Consider the following 23130-nt stretch of genomic DNA (forward strand, 5'->3'; position numbering starts at 1 on the left):
TTGTTGTGTAGTTTTAATTATGTGTTTTAAAATAAGATAATGAATATCTCTTCCTCCTCCCTATTGTCAATAGGTTTGTATTTTATAAGCCTTTACTCATGTTTCCTTGGGGAAATAACCTATATGGATAAGATTTTTTTTAATTTAATTAATTAATTTATTTTGGCTGCACCAGGTCTTAGTTGCAGCATGTGGGCTTCTTAGTTGCAGCATGCATGTGGGATCTAGTTCCCCCCACCAGGGATGGACCCCAGGTCCCCTGCATTGGGAGTGTCCAGTCTTACCCACTGGACCACCAGGGAAGCCCCTAAGATTTTTTTTTTCTATAAAAGAAAAATTCATTGAAGCTCAAACTAGAACTCAGTCTTTATTACATGTCCCACTTCCACAAGTATTCTAAAATTGTCTTTTATATTGATACTTGTGACAAACTCTCTCAAATAGAACCGTTCTAGTACTGAATGAAAAGTCTTAAATTAGATTCATTACCTGAAAATGACTCCCTAAAGAGCCAGAGGTTAATGATTGTGGGCCCAGGAAATAATAAAAGTGAGATCCTTCTCTTGGAAAATAAACAAACTAAATCTGCGCTACAAAATATATTTAGAGGGACTAAAAATCCCTCTTTGGTCTCCAGGAGCCTGTATCGGAAGACCCGTGCGATCAACTCCATGTTTAAAGTGAGGAATTAAGATGAGTTTCCTCAGTACCCCCTTTTCCCACTACTGCTTTTTATTTAGAGAGGACAGAGGCAGTAAAATTTTTAACAAGAGCAAGGAAATTTAAAAAATTTACTCAAAAATCCTGTTATTTCACAGTATCACAGCTGTTCTCATTTTTCATCTACTCGTTTGTCTATTTGCATATTCATTTCTCAACGTAATCACAGCATCCTGTGATTGTGCTTATGCGATCTGTATATTTCCACTTTACGTCACCCTTTAAAGATAACTATTATTTCGTGCTCTCTCTCGCGGAAGCGTAGCCGTAGGACCAGAGGAATAGCCGACCGGAGGAGAACCCGGGATTTAGCTAGAACTGACAGGCACGGAGCGGGTGAGGGCTGGGCGAAGGAGACCTCGAGGCCCCGCCGCCCCCGGGCCCCCCGACCAGGCCCCGCCCCGCCTTCCCAGGGTTCCCGCCGGCCAGGCCCCGCCCTCTTTTCCCCGGCCCCGCCCCGTCGCCATGTTGTTCCCTCGGTGCTGGACGGGAGCAGCTGTAGTCGGACCCGGACAGTGCTGCGGACGTCAGCTGGCCGCTGGGTCCTCGACCCTCTCTCTTTCCTCACTGCACCCGGACGGGCCGGCCCGGAGCTCCCGGGCTTCCTCCGTGTGGCGGCGAGGTGAGCGGGGCGCTGACTCCCCTCGGGGCCGGGCGGGGGCCTAGGCGGGCTGCGCGGGCGTCAGAGTCTGAGAGGAGCCCGCGGGCCGCGTGTGCGGCCTGGGCCTCGGGCAGCTGGGGCGGGAGGCGTGCGTGGCCCGTGCGGGTCACTCTCCCGCCCCCGGGGTGGCGGGGCGGCCTGTTGCCCCCTGCCTCCTACTGACTGACGCAGGTGGAAAGATGGGGTCGCGCACCCGGGGAGAGAGACACACGCCCCAAGACAGACGCCCAGACGTCCTGGAGACACACACACGGGGAAGGAGATCCATCGACACCTGGTGACACATACCCAAACACCCAGGGAAAGGGACACATCCACACCAACCCCCGGGGAGACACACAGGGTCACACGGAGAAACCCACCCAGGCACGCCAACCCAGCGCACTCCCGCATGACTCGGAGAGAAAGCAGAGGCGCGCACGATTTGATATTGGCGACCTCCGACCTGCTTCCCAGGTGGATATTTGCTAAGGTGTTGGGGCCACTCGGAAGACCAGTTGGGACGTGTGGGGTGTTATCGGATTCAGACTCTCGCTAGGGTTTCGTAATCGTGTTCCTCTCTTTCTTCCAACTTAGTATGTAGGGAGGCAAGATGAAAATTTTAAGTGCTGACCAAATAGTTGTGGAGGTATCAGTTGGTTTTTGGGTGGTGGTTTTTTTCTTTTCAAATGATGACACATCCCGTGACCGGGGTTCTTTTTAGGAATGACTTTTCTGCTAGTTTCCAAATTGTCACGTGACCACGCTCTTTTTGTAGGATTTCGGAGGCCTGATAAAAATCAATAGATTTTGGTTCCTTTTAAAAAAATCAATTAAAAAAATTTTTCTTCCGGGTTTGTCTTTCTCTGGCATCATTGTAGTGGAAAATACGTAAATTGCCCGTAATCTCAAAAACCGTTGGGTGGAACAAAACTGAAGAGATGAAGGAAGCTCGGTATTCTTCAGCCAGGGACTTTTAAGAAGACTGTTCTTTGTTTCGCTTTTAGAAGCTTAGGTTGAAGTTATCTTCACTGCTTGCCTCCTACTCTCTGCATCTGCTGTGGCCGTCTGGGGCTTTCAGTATTTTTGTGTGGACATTGTAAATTCCTCTTGTTTGTACTAAAAAGTTTCTGGCTTGCTGACTTATTTACTTTGGAGAGTTTTGTGAGTTGGGGATATTTTTGGTTTATCATTTGTGAGGTTAGAATAGACGGAGGAAAACTAAGTAGAACATTGCTGGCCTTGACTCCAAGCCGGGTTCTTGGAGACTAAGGAAATACTTCAGTGCTCTTCCCTCTTGTCCAGCCTCTCCTATTTTCATTTCTTTCTTCCTCAGCCACTTCTTCCATCTAGACTGTGGTACTCTGGAGGCCTGCAGATAAGTACCTTTGGTTCTAGAGACGAACTTTTAGTCTACCCTCATTTCTTACCATTTCTTGGGCGGCCACTCCAGCACTGGGAGTTCTGTGCATGTAAATCCTGTAAGTACATCATTTCATTTACTTCTCACAGCATTTCTGTGGTATTAGCTCCATTTTAAAGATGAAGAATTTGCTGGGGCGTAGGAGGGGTAGGTCTGGGTGGTGAGGGGGCAGAGCCGGGATTCAGAGCAGGGCTGTGTGAGTTTAGAGTGGTAGTTCTCAGTGGGGGGTGGAGGGTATTTGACAGTGTCTGCAGGCATTTTTGGTTCACACCTGAGAGGGTGTGCTGCAGGCACCTATTGGGTGGAGACCGGAGATGCTGCTCAACAGCCTACAATACACGGGACCCACGGCAAACAGTTGTCTGGCCCAGAATGTCGCTCGCACCCAGGTTGAGAAGCCCTGCTTGACCTCAGTCTGTGTAACTCCAGAGCTCACAGTCAGCGCTTCTCTAGTTCTTCAAATGTGATGTTGGTTCTTATTTAGGGTACCGCCTCCTCATTTTTAGAAAGAGCAGGGGGTGGGGAGGATTTGAGAACTTGAAGAGATTTCCCTTGATTAAGGGACATATTCATTCATTTGAAAGATTGACCAAAAAATTTCTGATAACAGAATCTCCCCCCACCCTTTTTTTAAATATTTATTTATTTGACTGTGCCGGGTCTTAGTTGCGGCACTTGGGATCTAGTTCCCTGACCAGGAATCGAACCTGGGCCCCCTGCATTGGGAGTGTGGAGTCTTAGCCACTGGACCACCAGGGAAATCCCTCCCCCCCTTTTTTCTTCCGAAGGCAAAAGTGTCAGAACTTGAGAGTCACTGAGAGCCCTTGAAGCAGACATAGGGAATTTGGTTTCTGTATTATTCCACTTGTCAACAAACATTTTCTGAGTAGCCCGTCGGTTGCTGATACAAAGGTGCTGGTGATATGAAGGGCAATGGGGAGTCCCCACCTCCCTGAAGCTTACAGTCTAATCACAGTCATGAGATCACGTTCTAACTTTGTCCTAGAACAAAATTTATTGCCCAGCCAAGGTCATGGGCCAGGTGTCTTTAAACAAAACAGCTGGGGCTTCCCTGGTGGCGCAGTGGTTAAGAATCTGCCTGCCAGTGCAGGGGACACGGGTTTGAGCCCTGGTCCGGGAAGATCCCACATGCCGCGGAGCAATGAATCCCGTGCGCCACAACTACTGAGCCCGCATGCCACAACGACTGAAGCCCGTGCACCTAGAGCCCATGCTCCATAACAAGAGAAGCCAACGCAGTGAGAGGCCCCCGCACCTCAACAAAGAGTAGGCCCCGCTCACCGCAACTAGAGAGAGCCTGTGCACAGCAACAAAGACCCAATGCAGCCATAAATAAATAAATAAATTTGTTAAAAATTTTAAAAAAAATAGCTGCACGCCAGCACATAGGTACCTGTGTCATGGCATTTACTGTGGGTGGACTTAGGTGAAATGGGGAAAGGTTGATGTGTTTTTCTTTTAAATTTTATTGGAGTATAGTTGATTTACAACGTTGTGTTAGTTTCAGGTGTACAGCAAAGTGATTCAGTTATACATATATGTATATTCATTCTTTTTCAGATTCATTTCCCATATAGGTTATTACAGAATATTGAATAGAGTTCCCTGTGCAGTACAGTAGGTCCTTGTTGGTTATCTATTTTATATATATATATTACTGTATGTATGTTAATCCTAAGCTCCTAATTTATAAGGTTGATGTGTTTTTGATAGTTTTGTCAGTTGACCACATGTGAATATTTACAAGAAACAAATTGGGAAGCCATTCTTGTTGAGCATAAAATTCTTCCTTGAATTAGCCTAAGTAGACAATAGTTCTGCATGCATTTTATCATTGAAATCAAGAAATATGGGGCTCCCCTGGTGGCGCAGTGGTTAAGAATCTGCCTGCCAATGCAGGGGACACAGGTTCGATCCCTGGCCCGGGAAGATCCCACATGCCGTGGAGCAACAAAGCCCGTGCGCCACAACTACAGAGCCCAGCCACCACAACTATTGAAGCCCACGCGCCTAGAGCCCGTGTTCCGCAACAAGAGAAGCCACCGCAGTGAGAAGACCACGCACTGCAACTAAGAGTAGCCCCCGCTCGCCGCAACTAGAGAAAGCCCATGCACAGCAACAAAGACCCAACACAGCCAAAAATAAAAATTAAAAATAAATTTATTTAAAAAAAAAGAACAAATAAGCGGTGACATTTTTTTAAATTGAATTTTGCATTCTTCCTCTGGCATTCTCCAGCCTGTTTTCACCATGCCTAAATCTAGCCCCTTCAGTCCATGTAGTGCTTCATTCTGGTGGCAGATATAACTCTTAGGTGAACTTTGGGAGTGAGTGAGAGGAGTCCAAAAGGGTTGGTTCTGGGAGTTCCCTGGTGGCCTAGTGGTTAGGATTCTGGGCTTTCACTGCTGTGGCCTGGGTTCAATCACCGGTTGGGGAACTGAGGTCCCACAAGCTGTGCAGCACGGCCAAAAAAAGGGTTGGCTCTGTTTAGCAATCACTGTGAGTGTTATTCTGTTATTCACGCGGTCGGCACGGCATCTTTTGTGAGGAGCTTTGCTTTTTGACTCGTGCTGATGGACAGTGTGTTGTTCATTGCTAATGGATAGATTTCTCTGCCTCTTATCAATTTTTGTCTGCTGTGGGGTAGAGGGAATGCTAAATTATACACCTAAAAATGATTGCTATCGCGTGGCGTCTAACAAAGGGATGTGTGCTCTGTTACTACTGGAGGGGTTTTATTCTGGGAAGGATCAGAGGAATTGGTGCAGGAAGAACATCCACTTGGAGGAGTCTTGCTGGATCTGCAGTTGGCTTGCTTCTCTGGCCAGGTTAGGTCACCACATTTCTTTCTTCATAAAATGAGATGCTTTTACTTTATAATGTATGTGTATGAGAATACATGACACCAAGTAAAGACGTCACATAATTGGCTTTCAAGTACAGGCATACCTCGGAGATATTTTGGATTTGGTTCCAGACCATCGCAATAAAGTGAGTCATACAAATTTGGTTTCCCAGTGCTTATAAAAGTTACATTTATACTGTACCTGTCTATTAAGTGTGCAGTAGCATTATGCCTAAGAAAAACAATGCTTGTACCTTAATTAAAAAATACTTTATTGCTAACAGATGTTAACCATCATTTGCGTCTTTAGTGAGTTGTAATCTTTTTGCAGTACTGACATCAGTGATCACCGATCAGCATAGCAAACATAATAATAATGAAAAAGTTTAAAATATTGCAAGAATTATGAAAATGTGACACAGAGACAAGTGAGCAAATGCTGTTGGAAAATGGCGCCGATAAACTTGCTCCATGCAAGGGTTTACCACAGACCTTCAATTTGTAAAAGCCCACAGTATCTGTGAAGTGCAATAAAACGAGGTGTGCCTGTAGTTCTGCCTCAGGCAATTTGCTGGTCAAGGAGAGAGAGAGAGAGAGAGAGAGGGAGAGAGGGAGAGAGGGAGGGAGGGAGGGAGAGAGGGAGAGAGAGAGAGAGAGAGAAACACATCTCACTTGAAAGCTAGCTAGGTAATAAATTTGTTAGTCAAAACCAAGGACAAGAAAACAGGGCCTGTGACTAAGTAGGTCTTCAGCAGAACATTTATTAAGGATTTTTTTTTTTTTGAGGGGGTGAACTCACAAAACGCCTCAGCGAGTTTGGAAAGCTGTGATGCAGATGAAAGGTCAGGGTACCTGAGGGAAGGAGGGGGGACCCAGGAGTGTAGGTGGAGAGGGGCCGGCTACCCTGGGTTAGGGAGGTGAGGCCAGAGCTTGCCAGAAAGCCTGGGCGTGCCCGCTGGGGAGAGAACTCGGAAAACTCTCCATTTCCCAGCGTGAATCTTGGTATTGTACGTGTAGTGAAGTTGAGCTCTCCGTGTTTCCACGTTCTGGGTTCTTCCATTACTTTCTGTTAGTTTTTGACCGTGGCCGGTACAGGGTTTAGGATGCTGTTGCTTATCATGAACACAGAGAAGATGAGATCTAAGTGAATGTAGGCGAGGTCATAGCTAGATCAGCATGGGCTCGGGAGAGCCGGCCGTGCGTTTTGGAAGAAATATAGAAAGAAGCGAAGCAGGCCTTGGAGGCTTCACGCGGCTTCACTGAACCCGGCTCATTTCATCACGGGGAGTCTGAACACAGGCTCCACTTGTGTCCGAGGCCTGATGCCTTACAAATGTCTACTGTGTTTGATGGGGATGGAGAAACAGTATGGAACAACTTTCTACATTCATCCCATGGCCACATTTCATTATCCAAGTGTGAAGGACAGCAGAGCAGTGTAGCCAGTGAACTGAGCTGCTGGGTCAGCGTGAACTGTTTTCATTCCAGGTTCTTATGAACTGGATTAGGTTTGGGGGTACAGAAGCCAAGCTCGTTTCCAGAAGGTTTGTTCTCTTGAGAGTGGTTGTGTTATCAGTGTTAGAGAAGCCTGAAAGACGCCTTACAGATTCCTGTTTCTGGAACTTGCTCTGTAGAACTTTAACAGATAGGGAGTGTTTAAATGATTTAACAGGTTTGCAAATGCTGGAATTCCCTGGGGTGTGGTGTGTGGCTAGGCGATCTCTCGGGTGTGCGCAGTTTCACACTTGCATGTGTAACCAGAGCAGTGATTAGGTGAATACACCTGAACATACATATGTGGTTTAGTTGGAAGTCAGAACAGAAGAGCTGCTTGAAGGCCACATGTTGGTGAGTGCAGAGCATTTTCTAGAATGAGTTCCAGTACTCTTAAATAAAATTTCAGCTATGCTCTTTGGGAGCAAACAGCTCCTACCCTCATATCCTCTTCCACATTAATATTTGCACAGTACCTGAATTTTATCACACTAGCCCTGGGAAACCCCGCCTCACAAAGATACGGTGTCATCGAAAGGAATGTGGTGTGAGCTAACGTGGGGACTGAACTCCCTTGAGCGCCAGTTGTGTGGCATCCTGTGGGCGGCCAGGACCTCTGTGGTGCCCTCCAAAATATCACATACCCTGCCCTGCCTGGTTTCCTGTGTGCACTGTCGCTTGATCTCCCCTCCCTCATCGTCCAGAGTGTTCCATCCCCAACTTCTGCTGCACACAGTTTATTAGGAAGTGGGTCTGCTGGTGGAGAAAGGGGCCCCTGGGTGCAGAGGAGGTGTCATGGGGTCTACCCTTGTGCTTTCCGCCCAGCCAGCCTGTCTCAGTCAGTGTTGAGAAGTGCCTCGTGCCCTCTGGGGTCTGTGTGCTCTCTGGGGCTGGTTTCTCATCGTCAGCTGCTTCTCCCCAAGTTAGGATTTCTGTCTCTTCAGTTTGTCACTGCTGGACCATTTGCTTTCCATCTTCTCGGTTTTGTTGTCTCTCATCTACAGTTGTTCTCTCTTATTGTCCTTTTTGGGTTTGTACATTTTTTAGACCTTTCCTGTCTTCTGATGGGAGTGAAGGTCACACATGTTTGACCTGCCCTGTTTAATGAGACCAGGGGGAAGTTATTTAATCTTTATGAACTTGGTTTATTGATCTATAAAACATGGGTGGTAGTGTCCGACTTGCAGGTGACTTCAAGGTGCTCTCTGCCAGGTACCTAGTAGACATTCAGTGAACAGTGGTGGCTGATGTTACTATGGTCATAGCGTTTGTTATTTGAGCAAACAAAAGAATGGCAGTAGGTAGGGAGGGAAGTGGACATGTTTCTTGTGTGGGTGAATGAAGTGGGTAAGACAGAAGAAGAAAGAGATTTTGAAAATGGGGGAAATACTTAGTTTGGTGTTAGATATGTTGAATTTGAACTGCCATCAGAGTACCAGATGAATATATTATAAAGGGGGTTGGAATTCTTATCTGGTGCCCAAGGGGTGGGAGGGTGGAGGTGGGCTTTAGTTTAGGAATCACTGGGTTTTATATCCCAGGAAGATATGGTTTGGGAAGAGGTAAGCTCATCAACCTTGTGGTACATCTCCTTAAGAGCCCGTTAGAAAAGGGAGCCATCTAGGTTGCAGAAAGCCAACGGGGTGAGGGGAAGAGAAAGCAGAAACTATTATCAGAGTAGTTTTATGAACAATGAAGTAGGAAGCATTTTCAAGGTCATTGCCAGGCTGTTTAGACCTAATAGAGGCAGTAATGGTGGCTGAGTCCTGGCTAAGACTTGAAGGTCCTACTGAGGCCTCCAGCTATGGATGTGATACTTACAAGACCCTTTCCTAGTTGGGCCTCCATTACCTTATTTGTTTAAAAAAAAAAAAAAAGCCTTGTGTACCCTTCTGAGATTTTATATCATGTACATTCAGATAAATCTCTACATCTCAGAGTTCACTGTCTACTAGGCGGGCCTCTGGTGAGAACATTGGTCAACCATGAGCGTGTGTCTCTAGAAGTGTACACAGGGAAGTCCTAAGAGAGGCACTTTTTTCATTATTTAGGGCTGCATGTGCCTTAGGGCATTTAGATGAGTACCGAGGAGAAGCCAATGGACTGGCCATTAGGAGGTCTCTGGTGACTTTTGCTGACATTCAGGGGGATAGAGGGGTTGAGAAGCTGCGTTTAGTGAGAGGGTAGAGGGTTGATCAGGCACAGAGCCGAAATGGGTAGTGATGGCAGAGTAAGTTGGGGCTTGGAAAGCTTTTTGTAAGCGAAGTCAGCTTCAGTACCTTGGTGGGGACAAACTGGAGCATCACTGATGGAGAAGTGGGATGAAGTGAACTTTATATTTCTTTAATTGATCACACGAAATATACAAAAGCTACCTGCAGTGCTCTTAAATTTCTTCTCATTTTGACTTGGTGACAACTTCCTTGAAGAATGGGAGCCTCTAATCTAATTGAGTCCTGTATGCCAGACATACAGCTGTTCTCTTTAAATAGACCTTGGGAAATTCCACTCCTCTTATTTAATTTCTCTAACAGCCAAAGAGTTCTACCTGCTGTGGCCCTCGTGGTCAGTGTTGCTATACTAACTCTTCCCTGAGCTTATATGGAAGTTCTCCAGCTCTTAACCTTTTCTGCTCCAAATTAAAGATACCAGTTTTCTTATCTAACTTGAAGAGACAAGTCAGAACCAAGGTTCCCTTAAGTTACAGCAGATCATTTAGGAATCACATTTAGTTTGTGTTTTGCTGCTTTAATGTATTTTTCTAACATGCATATTAAAATTCATTTCTTTCAGGACTTCCTTGGCAGTCCAGTGGTTAAGACTCCGTGCTTCCAATGTAGGGGGCGAGGGTTCGATCCCTGATCAGGGAACTAAGATCCCACATGCTGTGCGGCATGGCAAAAAAAAAAAAAAATCATTTCTTTCATAATGCAGTCTTCTTCCTGAAGTACCTAGGTGTACTTCCCAGTATAGTTTTCCTATTTTGTGACCTTTATCCATTTCTTTGCATTTTAATTCTGTCCCCCAAAGTGCAGCCTTTAACTATCCCCACTCTTTTCTGTCAAGCATTTCAAGTGCCTTTTTCAGGTGTCTTATTATAGGTAGATTTATGCTTGTTCCTTTTAAGGACTTCATTAAATAAAACAAAGAACAAAATGTGATCCTCACTTATAGGATTAGCAGTTTCCTGGGAATAAGTCTCTTCATTGAACTGTCACAGTTCATGGTCAAAGTGTAATATTAGGAAAGTCTTATGGGTGAGGGAAATAGTAACGCCACGTAAAGATGAAAGTCTTGAGGGTGTTATGAACTACACAGATCGATCACACGAAATATACAAATATTGCAGACATGTATTGATCATTTCTTGAGGTCCAGATTCCTTTAAGAATCTGGTGAAACCTTTTTATACTCTTTCCAGAGAAAGGCTCAAGTACATGCTTCCATCCGTACCCTCATCCTTATTTCACATGTGATTCTAGGAGGTGCATTTTCCCCCTGCAGCTCCTTCATTAAGCACACTGGATACCTGTACTGTTTAATACAATACTCATGTAGCTATTTAAGTTTAAACGAATTGATATGAAATAAAATTAACAATTCACTTCTTCAGCTGGACCAGCCGCATTTCAAGTGCTCAGGAGACACATGTGGTTAGTGACGACGGTATTGGGCATAAGAACATTTCCGTCATCACAGGAAGTTCTGTTGGATCATGCTGCTCTGTACTTTCAGGATGATTTAAGAAAATTGAATTCCTTAACCAAATCTGTTTTTTTCTCCTCTCTTCTCCCTTCCCACTCTCTCCACCACTGTTAATGGTTAGTATACCTAACTACAAAGGTGCCTTGTTTTAAGCAAAATTGAAAGTATGTATTTCTTTAAAGTTTAATTAGCTCATCTTCATAAAAGAGTACTTACTGAAACGAGTTCCTTAAGTAGAGTGAGCTGCTCTGATATCGTGGTAGCGTGGTTTGATTTACACAGCATTTTCCTTGTCTAGCTGTCTCTGAGGTAATGCTCAGTGGCCACCTAGATAATTTATTTCATCTGCCAAGTTGTGCCTCCAGTTTGATCTGTTCTTGTGGAATTTTGCTTAATGCTTTTTGTTTTGGTTGACCTTTTGCTGTAAGAGATCACGCCCATTATTACACTTAATGACTTCCTTGACTTGCCTCTCTCGTGTGTTTCAGCAAAGACGACCAGGAAGACTGGAAATAAAGGGTGGAGCTAATAGGCTGTTAAGAGAGACACCTGTATTAAGATATGAGGAAACAAATACACCTCAGGCGAAAATAGAAATAATGTAGGGATTATCCATGCTTTTGTTGCCTTGGTTAGTTTCTTCAAGCCTCGGTTTCTCAAGCTATGAAATGAAGTGGCGGGCTTCCCTGGTGGCGCAGCGGTTGGGAGTCTGCCTGGCGATGCAGGGGACACGGGTTCGTGCCCCGGTCCGGGAGGATCGCACATGCCGCGGAGCGGCTGGGCCCGTGAGCCATGGCCGCTGAGCCTGCGCGTCCGGAGCCTGTGCTCCGCGACAGGAGAGGCCCGCGTACCGCAAAAAAAAAAAAAAAAAAAAAAAAAAAAGAAATGAAGTGGCTTGCCTCTCACTAGGGTATTCAGAGTGAGTGCAAAAGGAATGTGTGATTTTGGGGGAAAAAAATTGTTCCTAAATTTAAACCAGGAGTGATAAATTCAGTTTAAGGTTTTGGAAGTGAGAGTTAGTCACGGGGTTTCAGATTTGAAAATCTGAAATTTTGAGGAAGCAGTTTATAAACCCAGCCTACTCTCCCTTTGATAACTTGTTAGAGGAATGTCGTTTTTCAGCGTTTCCTGTTGCATTCAGTACTTATTTTAAAGAGGTTTCCTCATGTGACTTTCAAGTAAGAATCAATTTTTTTGTCCTCTCCCACACATTTCCCCCCCCACACATTTTAATAGACCTCAAAAATAGAATGGGGGAAGGAACTAATTGAATAGAGAAACACAGAACTGTAAGTACGGTAAGTACAAATAGAAAAATAAGAGTAGAATAACAAGAATGAAGGAGGAAGTAGTTCACTCTTTGTTCTCAGTTTAGCATTCATTTGGTACCTCATCGAATGGAAAGCTTTGTACTAGATGTTGCAGAACCAAAAAAGGACAAATGAATGGATGGCATTAGGTGTTGTGTGTCCCTCCCAGGGAGTTGACGCTGTAATTAGGAAACACATGTACACAACTGACAGATGGTTAAAACATAAGTGAAGGAGAGCTGTAATAGAGGTGGAATGATGATGAGAATGAGGAGAAAGATTAGGTTTCAGGGGGCGGGGGGTGGGGGTGGCAAAAGTGGGCCTTCGGATGACTAGGATTTTCATAGCTGTTGATGTGTGCGGGGGTCCTGCTAGTCCAAGATAAGGACCTGAGCAAAGGCTGGACAGTAAATGCCTGTGATAGGTTTGGGGATGGTGACTTGTAGGGATATAATTGAGACAGGCAGGTATATGAGGTTGGATCGCTCTTGGAATGCCATGCCCAAAATCCTGTATAATAAAAGTTATAAAGAAATAAATGGGTTTCATTATCTGTAAGAATGGAGGCAGTTAGATCAATGACCAATAAATACTGTCTACCTTTAATCCATACAAACATTTCTATTTGAGATATATATTCTCCATGCTTGGGTCTGACTCCCCCTTGGTTTACTGTAATATAGTAATTGGCTTTGGAAGCCAGCATGGGGGTGGAGAAAGCCAGGGAAAAGGCTACTACTGATATACTATCCATAAACAATTGATAGTGCAAGATAAAAGTACACAATAGAAAAGCTGGAAAAATAGTGTTATGAAAAGGAAAGGGTTGGCATACAATGCACTTTTTTTATCTTTAGTTTTGAGGTATTTGCTGAAAGCATGGTTTATTTTCTTTCCTGCCAGTAACCTACTTAACCAACTTCCTGTTCAGATTACTGTGCGCCATGTATGACATGCATTGGTGCCACCACATGGTATTGTAATCCTAATAGAGTATCTATTGTGTGTGTAACTTTCTTATTGAAAAGGATACTGCTGAAGGGACAAGGAGATCATCTGTGGCACGTGTAAATCTAATGTTAGGGTCTTACTGCTAATTCTGAGGCCGATGTAATTCCCATACCGTAAAATTCACCTTTTTAATGTATACAATTCAGTTGTTTTTAGTATATACACTAAATTGTGCAACCGTCACCACTATCTAATTCCAGAGTATTTCTGTCATACCCGCCCCCCCGAAAAAAAAGAAAGAAAGCAACCCCATACCCATTAGCAGTTACTCCCGATTCCCTGGAACCACCAATCTACTTTCTGTCTCTATGGATTTGCCTATTCTGAACATTTCATATAAATGGGATAATATATATATGGCCTTTTGTGTGTGGCTTCTTTAAATTATAATGTTTCTGAGGTTCATCCACGTTGTTGCGTGCATCAGTACTTCATTCCTTTCTTTGACTGATTAATCTTCCATTGTATGGATAGGCTACATTTTATTATCTATTCATCAGTTGATGGACATTGGATTGTTTCCATTTTTTGGCTATTGTAAATACTGCTACTTTGAATATTCATGTACAAGTTTTTGTGTGGATGTGTTTTCATTTCTCTTAAGCATATGCCTAGGAGAGGAATTGGCTGGGTCATGATGTTAACTCTGTGTTTACACCTTTTTGGGGAACCGCAGAATCGTTGCACCATTTTACCTTCCTTCCAGCAGTGTATGAGACTTCTAGTTTTCCCACATCCTCAGCAACACTTGTTATTGTCTGCCTTTTTGGTTTTAGTCATCCTAGTGGGTGTGAAGTGGTGTCTCATTATAGTTTTGATTTGCATTTCACTACCTGGCCAATGATGTTGACCATTTTTGCCCATTTTTAAGTTTTTTTTTTAAAATTATTATTGTTTAATTTAAAGAGTTCTGGATACAGGTCCTTTATCAGATATATGATTTGCAAATATTTTCTCCCATCCTGTGGGTTGTCTTTTCACTTTCTTGACAGTATCCTTTGAAGCACAAAAGTTTTAAATTTTGATGAAGTTCAGTTTACCTAATTTTTCTTCTGTTGCTTGGGTTTTGGGCTTCATATTGAGTTATTTTTAATATAATCTGAGTTACAGAAAAATTTAAGAAGCAGTTGTCCTTAAGGTCTGGTGGATAGCAGTATTTGATGAAACTTTAAAAGAAAATCATTTCTATTTCATTTCAATTAAGGCATTCAGTCAAGCTAGGCTTTAAGTGAAAATGAAGCTTTAAAAAATACTTTTGAGTCTGCCAACCCCTGCCCAAATTGCAGATTCAAGAGCAAAATAAATTATTTTGGTTGCTTTAAAAAATACACATTTGACATTAAAAAAAGCAGTATGAATTTGCAACCAAATCAGGACTTTGAAGACTGAACTCGGTATTGATTATTTGAGGTTTTCTTGCAGACTTTCATGTTAACCTGTGAGCTTTTACATGGTGTCATCACGGTGTGCACGTTCTTCAAGTTTATCACTTAACAATGTATTTCTACAGACCCGAGTCTCCATGTCTCCTCAAGGGCGGCAGACGATCCCCAATTATGCATTTAGGTCATTTCCATTTGCCCCACTGGGAAAGTCCTTCCTTCCTTCCTTCCTTTCCCTCCCTTCCTTTCTTTCAAGATGGTTTTAGAATGGTATGGGTATGTATTTTTTGGTAGAGTCTAGAAAACTGACAACTCAGGGAAAAGTCTGGGCATTTTTGTCATGGTATAATACATTTCCATTAATTGAATCTTTTTAGAGAGCTTGTTTCATTATAAAAATGAAATTACCATGGGACTTCCCTGGTGGTGCAGTGGATAGGACTCCGTGCTCCCAATGCAGGGGGCCCAGGTTTGATCCCTGGTCAGGGAACTAGATCCCACATGCATGCCGCAATTAAGAGTTCGCGTGCCACAACTAAGGAGCCCGCGTGCCGCAACGAAGGAGCCCACGTGCTGCAACCAAGACCGCACGCATGCAAATAACTATTTAAAAAAATGAAATTGCCATGATAGGCATGCTGATTTCAGTATTGTCTCTGCACATAGAGGTACGTTTAGGGTGTGCTAGGAGCGCAGGGGAAGGGCTTCACGGGGAGACGAGGTCTAGCTGCATCTCCAAGGGTGAGCAGGAGTTCGCCGCCCACCAGAGAGCAGGAGGAAGGGTTTGTAGTGAATATCCTACTGCAGTCTCAAGTACGAGGCCCAACCACCGCAGTTTTCAACCCCAGAGCTCACTGATACCATTGGTATTGACAGTTGAGAGGGATCGTAAGGGATCCATCGCAGCTCTACCCGAGGCCTCCCTCCTGCCCTCGCCACAGTCTGCTCTTGATCGCAGCCAGCTACCTTTCTGGACTCCGCATCTGTTCAGGTTGTGGGCTGCAGAAGCCATTTCAGGGCTCCGCTCACTCCGAGGGTGTCAGCAGAAATCCTTCCGTGGCTGCTGAGGCCCTGCCCCTCCAGTCCCGTCGTCACAGCTTGCTCCGCTCTCCGCGGCTCCAGGTGTTTGGCCCACCCTGGGCTCTCCCAGGACGTGCGGGGTGCCTTGGCAGGGCCTTTGCACCACTGGTCCCGCTTCCTGGTTCTGGCCCCTCCCCCTTCTCACAGGTTCCTCCTCCTGCTGCTGAGCTTTGTCGGTGGTCAGACCAAATCCCCCAGCAGTGGACTCAGCCTTTGGGGAGGCTGGTCCTAAGGACAGCGTGCGCCTGACATGGTCATGGAGACGCTGCTTTTGAACAGCCCACGCTGGAGACTGGTGCATAGTCTCGCGCTAACGCAGGTGAACACTGCCAGTGGTCCTCTGGCCTTGGAAGTTACCACTTTCTTTAACTGAGCGGCAGGTGAAGTAGCTCTCTGTGTTACAGGATCGTGTTGGATGAAAATGTAATTCCCTTGATAGCTGGAATCACGCAGCTCCGTGAGATGCTCACACCTGGGGCCTGGTCTGACCTAGGGAGCCGCAGGGGCAGAATCCCTGCACTGTTTAAGCTGTTCTTTGGGTTTTGGTTGGGTGTTGTACTCTATAGCACGTACCTCTCATCTGTAAGACTTGCATCAGTTGTAACACAAGAGGGTTTGTGCCCGGATTGTCAGCTCCCCCAACTACTAGCCCCACCTGCCAGGGCCTGAGTGTGGCCTGCATCCTGAGTGCCTGGGCCGGAGAGGCACGCACTGAGGACTCCTGCAGAACTGCTTTCCCACCTGCTCCACGCGCTTCTGGGAGGCGCCGCAGGGTTCTGCAGATGTGTGATTGCAATTGCATTTAAAACATGTTCAAACTGTGGAAACTCTAATAGAACTCAGATGTGCTTTATCTATGTGTCAGTGGATTGAATACTAGTAGTTCTGTCAGATTAACTTGTTTTTGTGCAGGTCTCGAAATAAAGCAAGCAAGTGGAAGACGCTTGCCATTGCTACCCCTTCTTTTCATTGTACGTACGAGAGTAACAGGAGAACCCTCTGAAATAAATGCAAAGGCAGCCGAGACTGCCGCGCCTGTGGGTTAACTACTGCGCTTTGGAGTCGGTCGCATTCCGATCTCACTCCCCCCGTGCCCCCCCCACTAGCTGTGTGAGCTCAAGCAAGGACCGTAACGTCTCTGAGTCAGTCTTCATCCATAGGGTAGGGATAATGAGAGGCTTGTGAGGAGTGAACACAGTGAAGCAGAGTCAGTGGCTTGCAGGGCTCAGTCAGTGTTAGCGTGGTGATGGTGGTGATTTTATCCTTAACCCCCAAATATCAAGATTCTGAAGGGTAGCATTTTTTTCATCGATTGAATTTATAAGTTGAAGGCTGCTTTATGTAAGTCCCACAAAAATGCCCTTTGCTTTTAAAAAAGGGAGGGACAGGGGTTTGGAACTGTGGGTTTAGACCGAAAGAGGCTAGTACTTCAGCACAGCTCTGCCTACTCGGCACAGGAAACCTTCACCCTGAATTTGGTCTGTAGGACTGGGATCCTTTGGCTTCCTAATGTCTGCCTGCATTGCCCTCTCGTTTGTTCTGCCCATGACTCTTCTGAAATTTGACTGAAGAAATGGCCATAAAAGAAATCTACCTAGTTTCTGTAAAACTCTCAGTAAAGACTTCTTCATGCGTCCATTCCACAGAAACTCCCTGCACTCCTATAATGAGCCTGGCACAGTGGTGAACCGCTTTCCCTGTTGTCCATGTCCAAGTGGATCTCCCCGACAGCCCTAGAGGTAGGTACTGCTGTCACCAGAGTCCCCAGAGCTGCAGGATGTCAAATAGCTTGTCCACAAGTCTGTGCTCTTGGCCTTTGGCACGGGGAACCAGTTCTCCTTTCTGACGGTGGGCCTCCATTCGCTCACAAAGTTTCCTGTCTGCCTTGGCTGCCCAGAAAGAAGCTTCACGAAATTCTGCACTGCCTTTAGTCTTTGCCTGACGTTTCCTGTGTCACATTGGGTGCCTCTCCCTTGAGTGGTCCTTCTTTTTTCCTTCTTTGTGTTAGCTTTATTCTGTGGAATATGGTTGTTCTGAACCACTCAAAATTTGGGCAGATTTTGAATAATTTATATTTTACATTTCATCTTAACCAAATTTTACAGCTGTCTAAATGGGATACTTAGAAAGGTAGGATGGGTGGGGGCAGGTGAAAAACTTGTTGGAAAACAACAATGGTTAAAGTGTAGTATTTGATTCTAGGGCTATTTTTAGGCTGAGAAAGGTCATGGGCAGCTTTCAGGTGTAGTTTTCCTTTTAAATTAAGAATCTAGCTACTAATGGAAGTCAGACATTTCTTTTGCATTTTAATTCTTGTGTTTACTCTTAAAGTTATGAAAACAGATTGAATGTACATTGCTAAGGTGTGCTTTATGATTTTTTCTTTGCAGATGATGATGTTTGAACTGAACAATTAAGGTAAGATTATGGCTTATGTGACATGCTTTTCTTATGCATATTTCTTTGTAGGGTTTAGCTGATTGCTAAAGTCATGTTTTAGCTTGGGTGAAGAATATTGCCTTTGGGCAGTCCTTCTAAACTGGAGTATAAAAGGCCTTCATATTACATTTTAAGGTAAGTTTTGAAAAGAACGTATCAGGATACCTTTATTCATTCAGCTTATACTAAAGAAGTTTCAAAGCATTTTACTGTTTTCAGAGAAGAAAAAGGGAACATTTTTAATGTTCATAAACTCATTATGTTAATGTAGAGATTGCATGAAGCTAGCTTTTGTTAGATGTCAGTGGGAAATAAGATAGTTTGTATAATTATCTATATCACCATGCATGTTTATATTCAATGCTGCAGTTAGACTCGGAGAGCTGTTTGTGTCTGCATTAGTTGTTTGAGCAAATGCCAACGTACCCCCAAATAGGATATCTGGGAGGCCCCAAACTATAGATGAGAAATGTAAAAAATTGTACCCTATTTCCTGGTGTGTGGGTCTAGCATATCCCAAATTTGTTTGCTCAGAATAAGGGCACAAACTAGGAAATCCCACATTATTATGAAAAAAGAAAAGAACTATGGAAGTGTCCTGATAGAGTTAATGAATTACAAATCTCAAGGAATTTCTAAGACTTAATTTGGTAGATGTATGTAACCACACATCTGGGTGGAGGTTGTCAGATTGCACAGTCTGGTTTATAATTTGATGTACAGATCCTAACAAGTTGATGCTGTACAATGAAACTTTGTGTCCAGTGAGGCAGTTAGAGACTTATTAAAATCCTGAGATAAATGATAGACTAGAATTCAACACATCTGTTACACCCTTGTAACACAATGTGGAACGTCTGTGTTTATGTATCTTCAAAATCATGGGAAAGGAACAATCTTGGGATGGGGGGCTGCTGGGGGAGGTTCCCAGTGTGGGGGATGACTGTGCTGAGCGGTTCTGAGGGCCCCGTGGTTAGTTCGTGAAGCGGGGCTGGGTTCGCCAGCAGAGCGAGCAGCACGTGTCGGTACGAAGGCAAGGGCGAGCGTGAGGGCTGAGCCCGTGGATCTGAGTTTCACTTCCCTGTAACAGTGCGTTTCTGAATGGCTGATGCCAGGAATGGGGAGCAGGGTCAGGTGTCTTGCCTTAGAAGTTGGCCTTAGAACTGAATCTCTGGAGAAGCACTGAAGAATGTTAAGGAGGGAGCATTAGATGCTTTCCTTATGTCAGAATAGTTGGTGTGCTGTTTTGGTTTTGCTACTCTTTTTTTCTAAGTTGAAGTCGTGTAATCAAGATTCCAAAGAATTAAACAAAGGAACCGATTTAGTGCACTGTTACTATGTCAGGAAATTAAAGGGCTTGAGATAGTTTGAGTTTCCTCCCTAACATTAATTTAGCCGGGGCATTGGGCAGAGCCATCCACTGAAGTCGAAAAGTCTCCAAGTAGTACGCACTTTAACTGCCTCACACTTTTGTTGGCCAGTTTAAATTGTATTAATTATAGTAGTAATTACTGTAGTAATTTAAAAACACCAATAAGAGTTAGGGACGAGTTGCCACATATTTATAAGAATAGTGTGTAGCATGTAGTAGGAAATGCAGAATTCTTGCACGTTATGGGAATTGTTCAGTTACATTATACTGGGTCATACTTGCATATAACCAGGCGATTGCCAGATAATGTTTGTTTACTGCAGTGATTTTGCAAATTCATCCTAGTCAATACAACAATTATTGTTCATGTCTTTATTACCTTCCCATTGAGGGATTCACAATATCTACTTTCATGTGAAAGTTAATTACCAATTTTGCTCTAGGGCTGTGCTGTCCAATACAGCTGTTGGCTCTTTAAATGTGACTATTCAAATTAGTGAAAATAATATAAAATATTATTTTATATAAATTCATTTATATATATGTATATAATTATATAAAATATAATTTTATATAAATTCATTTTCATTTTATATAAATTCATTTCCTAGCTCCCACTAGCCACTTGTGGGTAGTAGCTGACAGTCCAGATGGAGGACATCTCCATCATTGCAGAAAATTCTGTTAGTGCTACTCTAAAGGTTGTCTTCCTTTACAAATATCTTAAAAGCCATTTAATACTGAAATATTTACAGTTTAAATGATATAATTTGATTCAGAATAATTGGGCAGAAGGAGAATGGGACGCTGTGGAGGAAACAAGATTTGCTGTAAGTTGATAATTGGTGAAGCTAGGTTTAGGGTCTGTGAGGTGTCATCATATTATTCTCATTATTCAGAAATTGTGTATGTTTGAAAATTTTCATAATAAAGAATTAAAACAGAAGCCTTAAATAGGAACAGTGCTCCCACCAGCCTACAAAAGGGCGTCTGAATCTCCGTACCCCCCCAGCCCCCCCCAGGGGACTGGTGGTGGGGAGGGGGAGTTAGTCCTGCCCCAGGGCTTCCCCTAAAGGGTACGCATGGTACCACAATTTTGTTTAATGTTCATTTTATTCCCCCTCGAAACACACGAGTAACAGCCCAGGCTCACATTTGTTCAGAAGAGTTGGAGCTGCCCAAATGAATCTTGTGGGTAGAATGTGCTAGGTTATAATATTATATCAAAAATTCGAGTGGTGCTGACATTAATGTTAGCCAACTCAAAATAGTGTTCCTAATGAAAAGAATAGAGTCCTTTACTCGGTGGTTGGCTTCGATCTGTTCACAGCCAGATCAGTCAGTTCTGTCTCTGGTTTCCTGCTTACCAGCTCCTGTGGTGATGGCGCTGGGAGAGAGAAAGAGGGGGGTTGTCTAGAAACCCGCTGGCCTGAGAGGAAAGCCATCAGTGAACACTGTCACCATGCCACCAGAGGGCTGTTTGCAGTTGCTACAGAAACGTGCCCACTTCGGTGTCCTACTGCATCTCTAACAGATGGTGGCAGGTCTTATTGTGAGCCAAGAGGAACGGTTGAGAGGACAGTCTTTGGGGTCAGACTTGGCCTTGAGTGCTAGCCTCAGTCAACGGTGGCCCGAAGAAGGGGAAGAATGAGCCCTCAGCAGCTGTCAGAGAGAGTGACGGTCGGGTGGTGCCTGGCATGAGGTGGAGGGCTCAGTAGGTGACATCTCTTGCCGTCCGGTATTCCCTGTGCAGAAAGGAATTGGGGCTCTGTGTTTTATTTCCCTTAGACACTGACATTCATAGAGGCATGTAGAACCATGTACAGGTCTAAAGGAATGTAATGGTACCCTTTTATTTTACAGGGTTCCGAAATCAGAGATCTTGAGATTAAAAATGGCAGGAAAATCATCGCTTTTTAAAGTAATTCTCCTTGGAGATGGTGGAGTTGGGAAGAGTTCTCTAATGAACAGATATGTGACTAATAAGTTTGATGCCCAACTCTTCCATACAATAGGTGTGGAATTTTTAAATAAAGATTTGGAGGTGGATGGACATTTTGTTACCATGCAGATTTGGGACACCGCCGGTCAAGAGCGGTTCAGAAGCCTGAGGACGCCATTTTACAGAGGTTCTGACTGTTGCCTGCTTACATTTAGCGTCGATGATTCTCAAAGCTTCCAGAATTTGAGTAACTGGAAGAAAGAATTCATATATTATGCGGATGTGAAAGAGCCCGAAAGTTTTCCTTTTGTGATTTTGGGTAACAAGGTTGACATCAGCGAGCGGCAGGTGTCTGCAGAAGAAGCTCAAGCCTGGTGCAGGGACAACGGCGACTATCCTTACTTTGAAACAAGTGCAAAAGATGCCACGAATGTTGCAGCGGCCTTTGAGGAAGCAGTTCGAAGAGTGCTTGCTACCGAGGATAGGTCAGATCACTTGATTCAGACAGACACGGTCAGTCTGCACCGAAAGCCCAAGCCCAGCTCATCTTGCTGTTGAAGTTCGAGAGGTTGCCCTGGCGATCTAACCAGGTCACACACATGCACAGATAAGCACAGGGTGGAGACAAGAATTCGTGTTTGCAGCAATGGATCGTGTACTCATAAAATTAAACTAACCATATTGCTGCCTTGTTAGTGGGTGGGAGAAGGGACACATCCACTCACAGGAGAATCTCTTTACGCAGTAATGGCACCTTACCTTTATAAGTTGTAACGGCTGTCTAATAATGTTTAATTTAAATATGTATGTCACAGAGCTAATAAATGAGATGACCAAGACTTTATAATTAAAACAAAACACTTGAGTATTCTAGAAGTTACTGTTTTTTCCCCGGGAAAATGGAGAACTACTTTTTCTATGTGTATATTTTTATGTAATTAGCACTCTGTTCCTGGTTCAGGGAAAACATGTCCTAAAGCAATAATGTTAGATATTAAAGATTAAAATCCAGTGCATTTGCCGTGTAGTCATGTGATTTGAGGATGTGTTCATTCGGTTTAGAATTATGTGCGTGTTCGCTTTTTCATTCTACGTATCAGGATTGATCTCTCTTGTAATCACTTGTCGTTTGTGTGCCCCCCTCAACCCCCAACACAGAAGCCGGCTTTATCACTCTTGGAGGAGGTACTGCTTCTGGATTGTACTGTGTGTGCGGGTAAATGAAGACATCTTTATTTGGTCATGTATTTATTCTGTGTCTTCTACGTCACTGAGCTTTGTTTAGTGATTTGGTCTCAAGGAGCTTTTTCGTCATTCTGCTGCAATGAGCAGCCTTATTGATAGAGCAAGTTGTGGTCTTTCATGGGTAAAGTGCACCCACTGCGCCATTCATGCCGATCCCATCCCGCAGAGGCACACCAATGCCAGGCGCACGTGTTAGAGAGGACAGGACCCTTGGCTGTGGAGCGGTGGGTTATCAAGCGACAAGCTTTGGGGGGGCTGTCCTGTGCGGGGGAGTACATTTCGGAACAGCTAGGTTGGGAGATTTCTCTCCCTGGCCCCGCTCCTTGGAACCACTTGACACAGAACGCCAATACAGTAAGCTCAGCTTTTGAAAATCTAATTTCCTAACACAACAGATTTGGCTCTAAGCAAAACATTTTCACATTTTAAATCTGGGGAAATTAAATCTCCTTAAAGTCTCAGGTTAGAGAGAGCTGTAGTTTTTATTATTTATAATCAATT

General features: G+C 44.2%; 1 protein-coding gene across 4 annotated transcripts; it reads left to right on the forward strand.

The window, feature by feature from the left end:
* The first annotated feature begins 1179 nt into the window (after positions 1–1179).
* On the forward strand, positions 1180–22399 carry RAB9A (RAB9A, member RAS oncogene family). Of its 4 annotated transcripts, none has more exons than XM_082680973.1 (5): positions 1180–1342; positions 2697–2841; positions 17278–17370; positions 18022–18049; positions 21306–22399. In XM_082680973.1, the coding sequence occupies exon 5, from the start codon at positions 21337–21339 to the stop codon at positions 21940–21942; it is 606 nt and encodes a 201-aa protein (XP_082537099.1). In that variant the 5' UTR covers positions 1180–1342; positions 2697–2841; positions 17278–17370; positions 18022–18049; positions 21306–21336; the 3' UTR covers positions 21943–22399. The 4 variants fall into 4 exon arrangements, with proteins under 4 accessions (XP_082537099.1, XP_082537101.1, XP_082537100.1 ...); XM_082680975.1 differs by lacking the exon at positions 18022–18049 and adding an exon at positions 18101–18205; XM_082680974.1 differs by lacking the exon at positions 2697–2841.
* The last annotated feature ends 731 nt before the right edge of the window (positions 22400–23130 follow it).

This window comes from Grampus griseus, assembly GCF_964374135.1.
Source record: "Grampus griseus genome assembly, chromosome: X".
NCBI classification, from domain to species: Eukaryota; Metazoa; Chordata; class Mammalia; order Artiodactyla; family Delphinidae; genus Grampus; species Grampus griseus.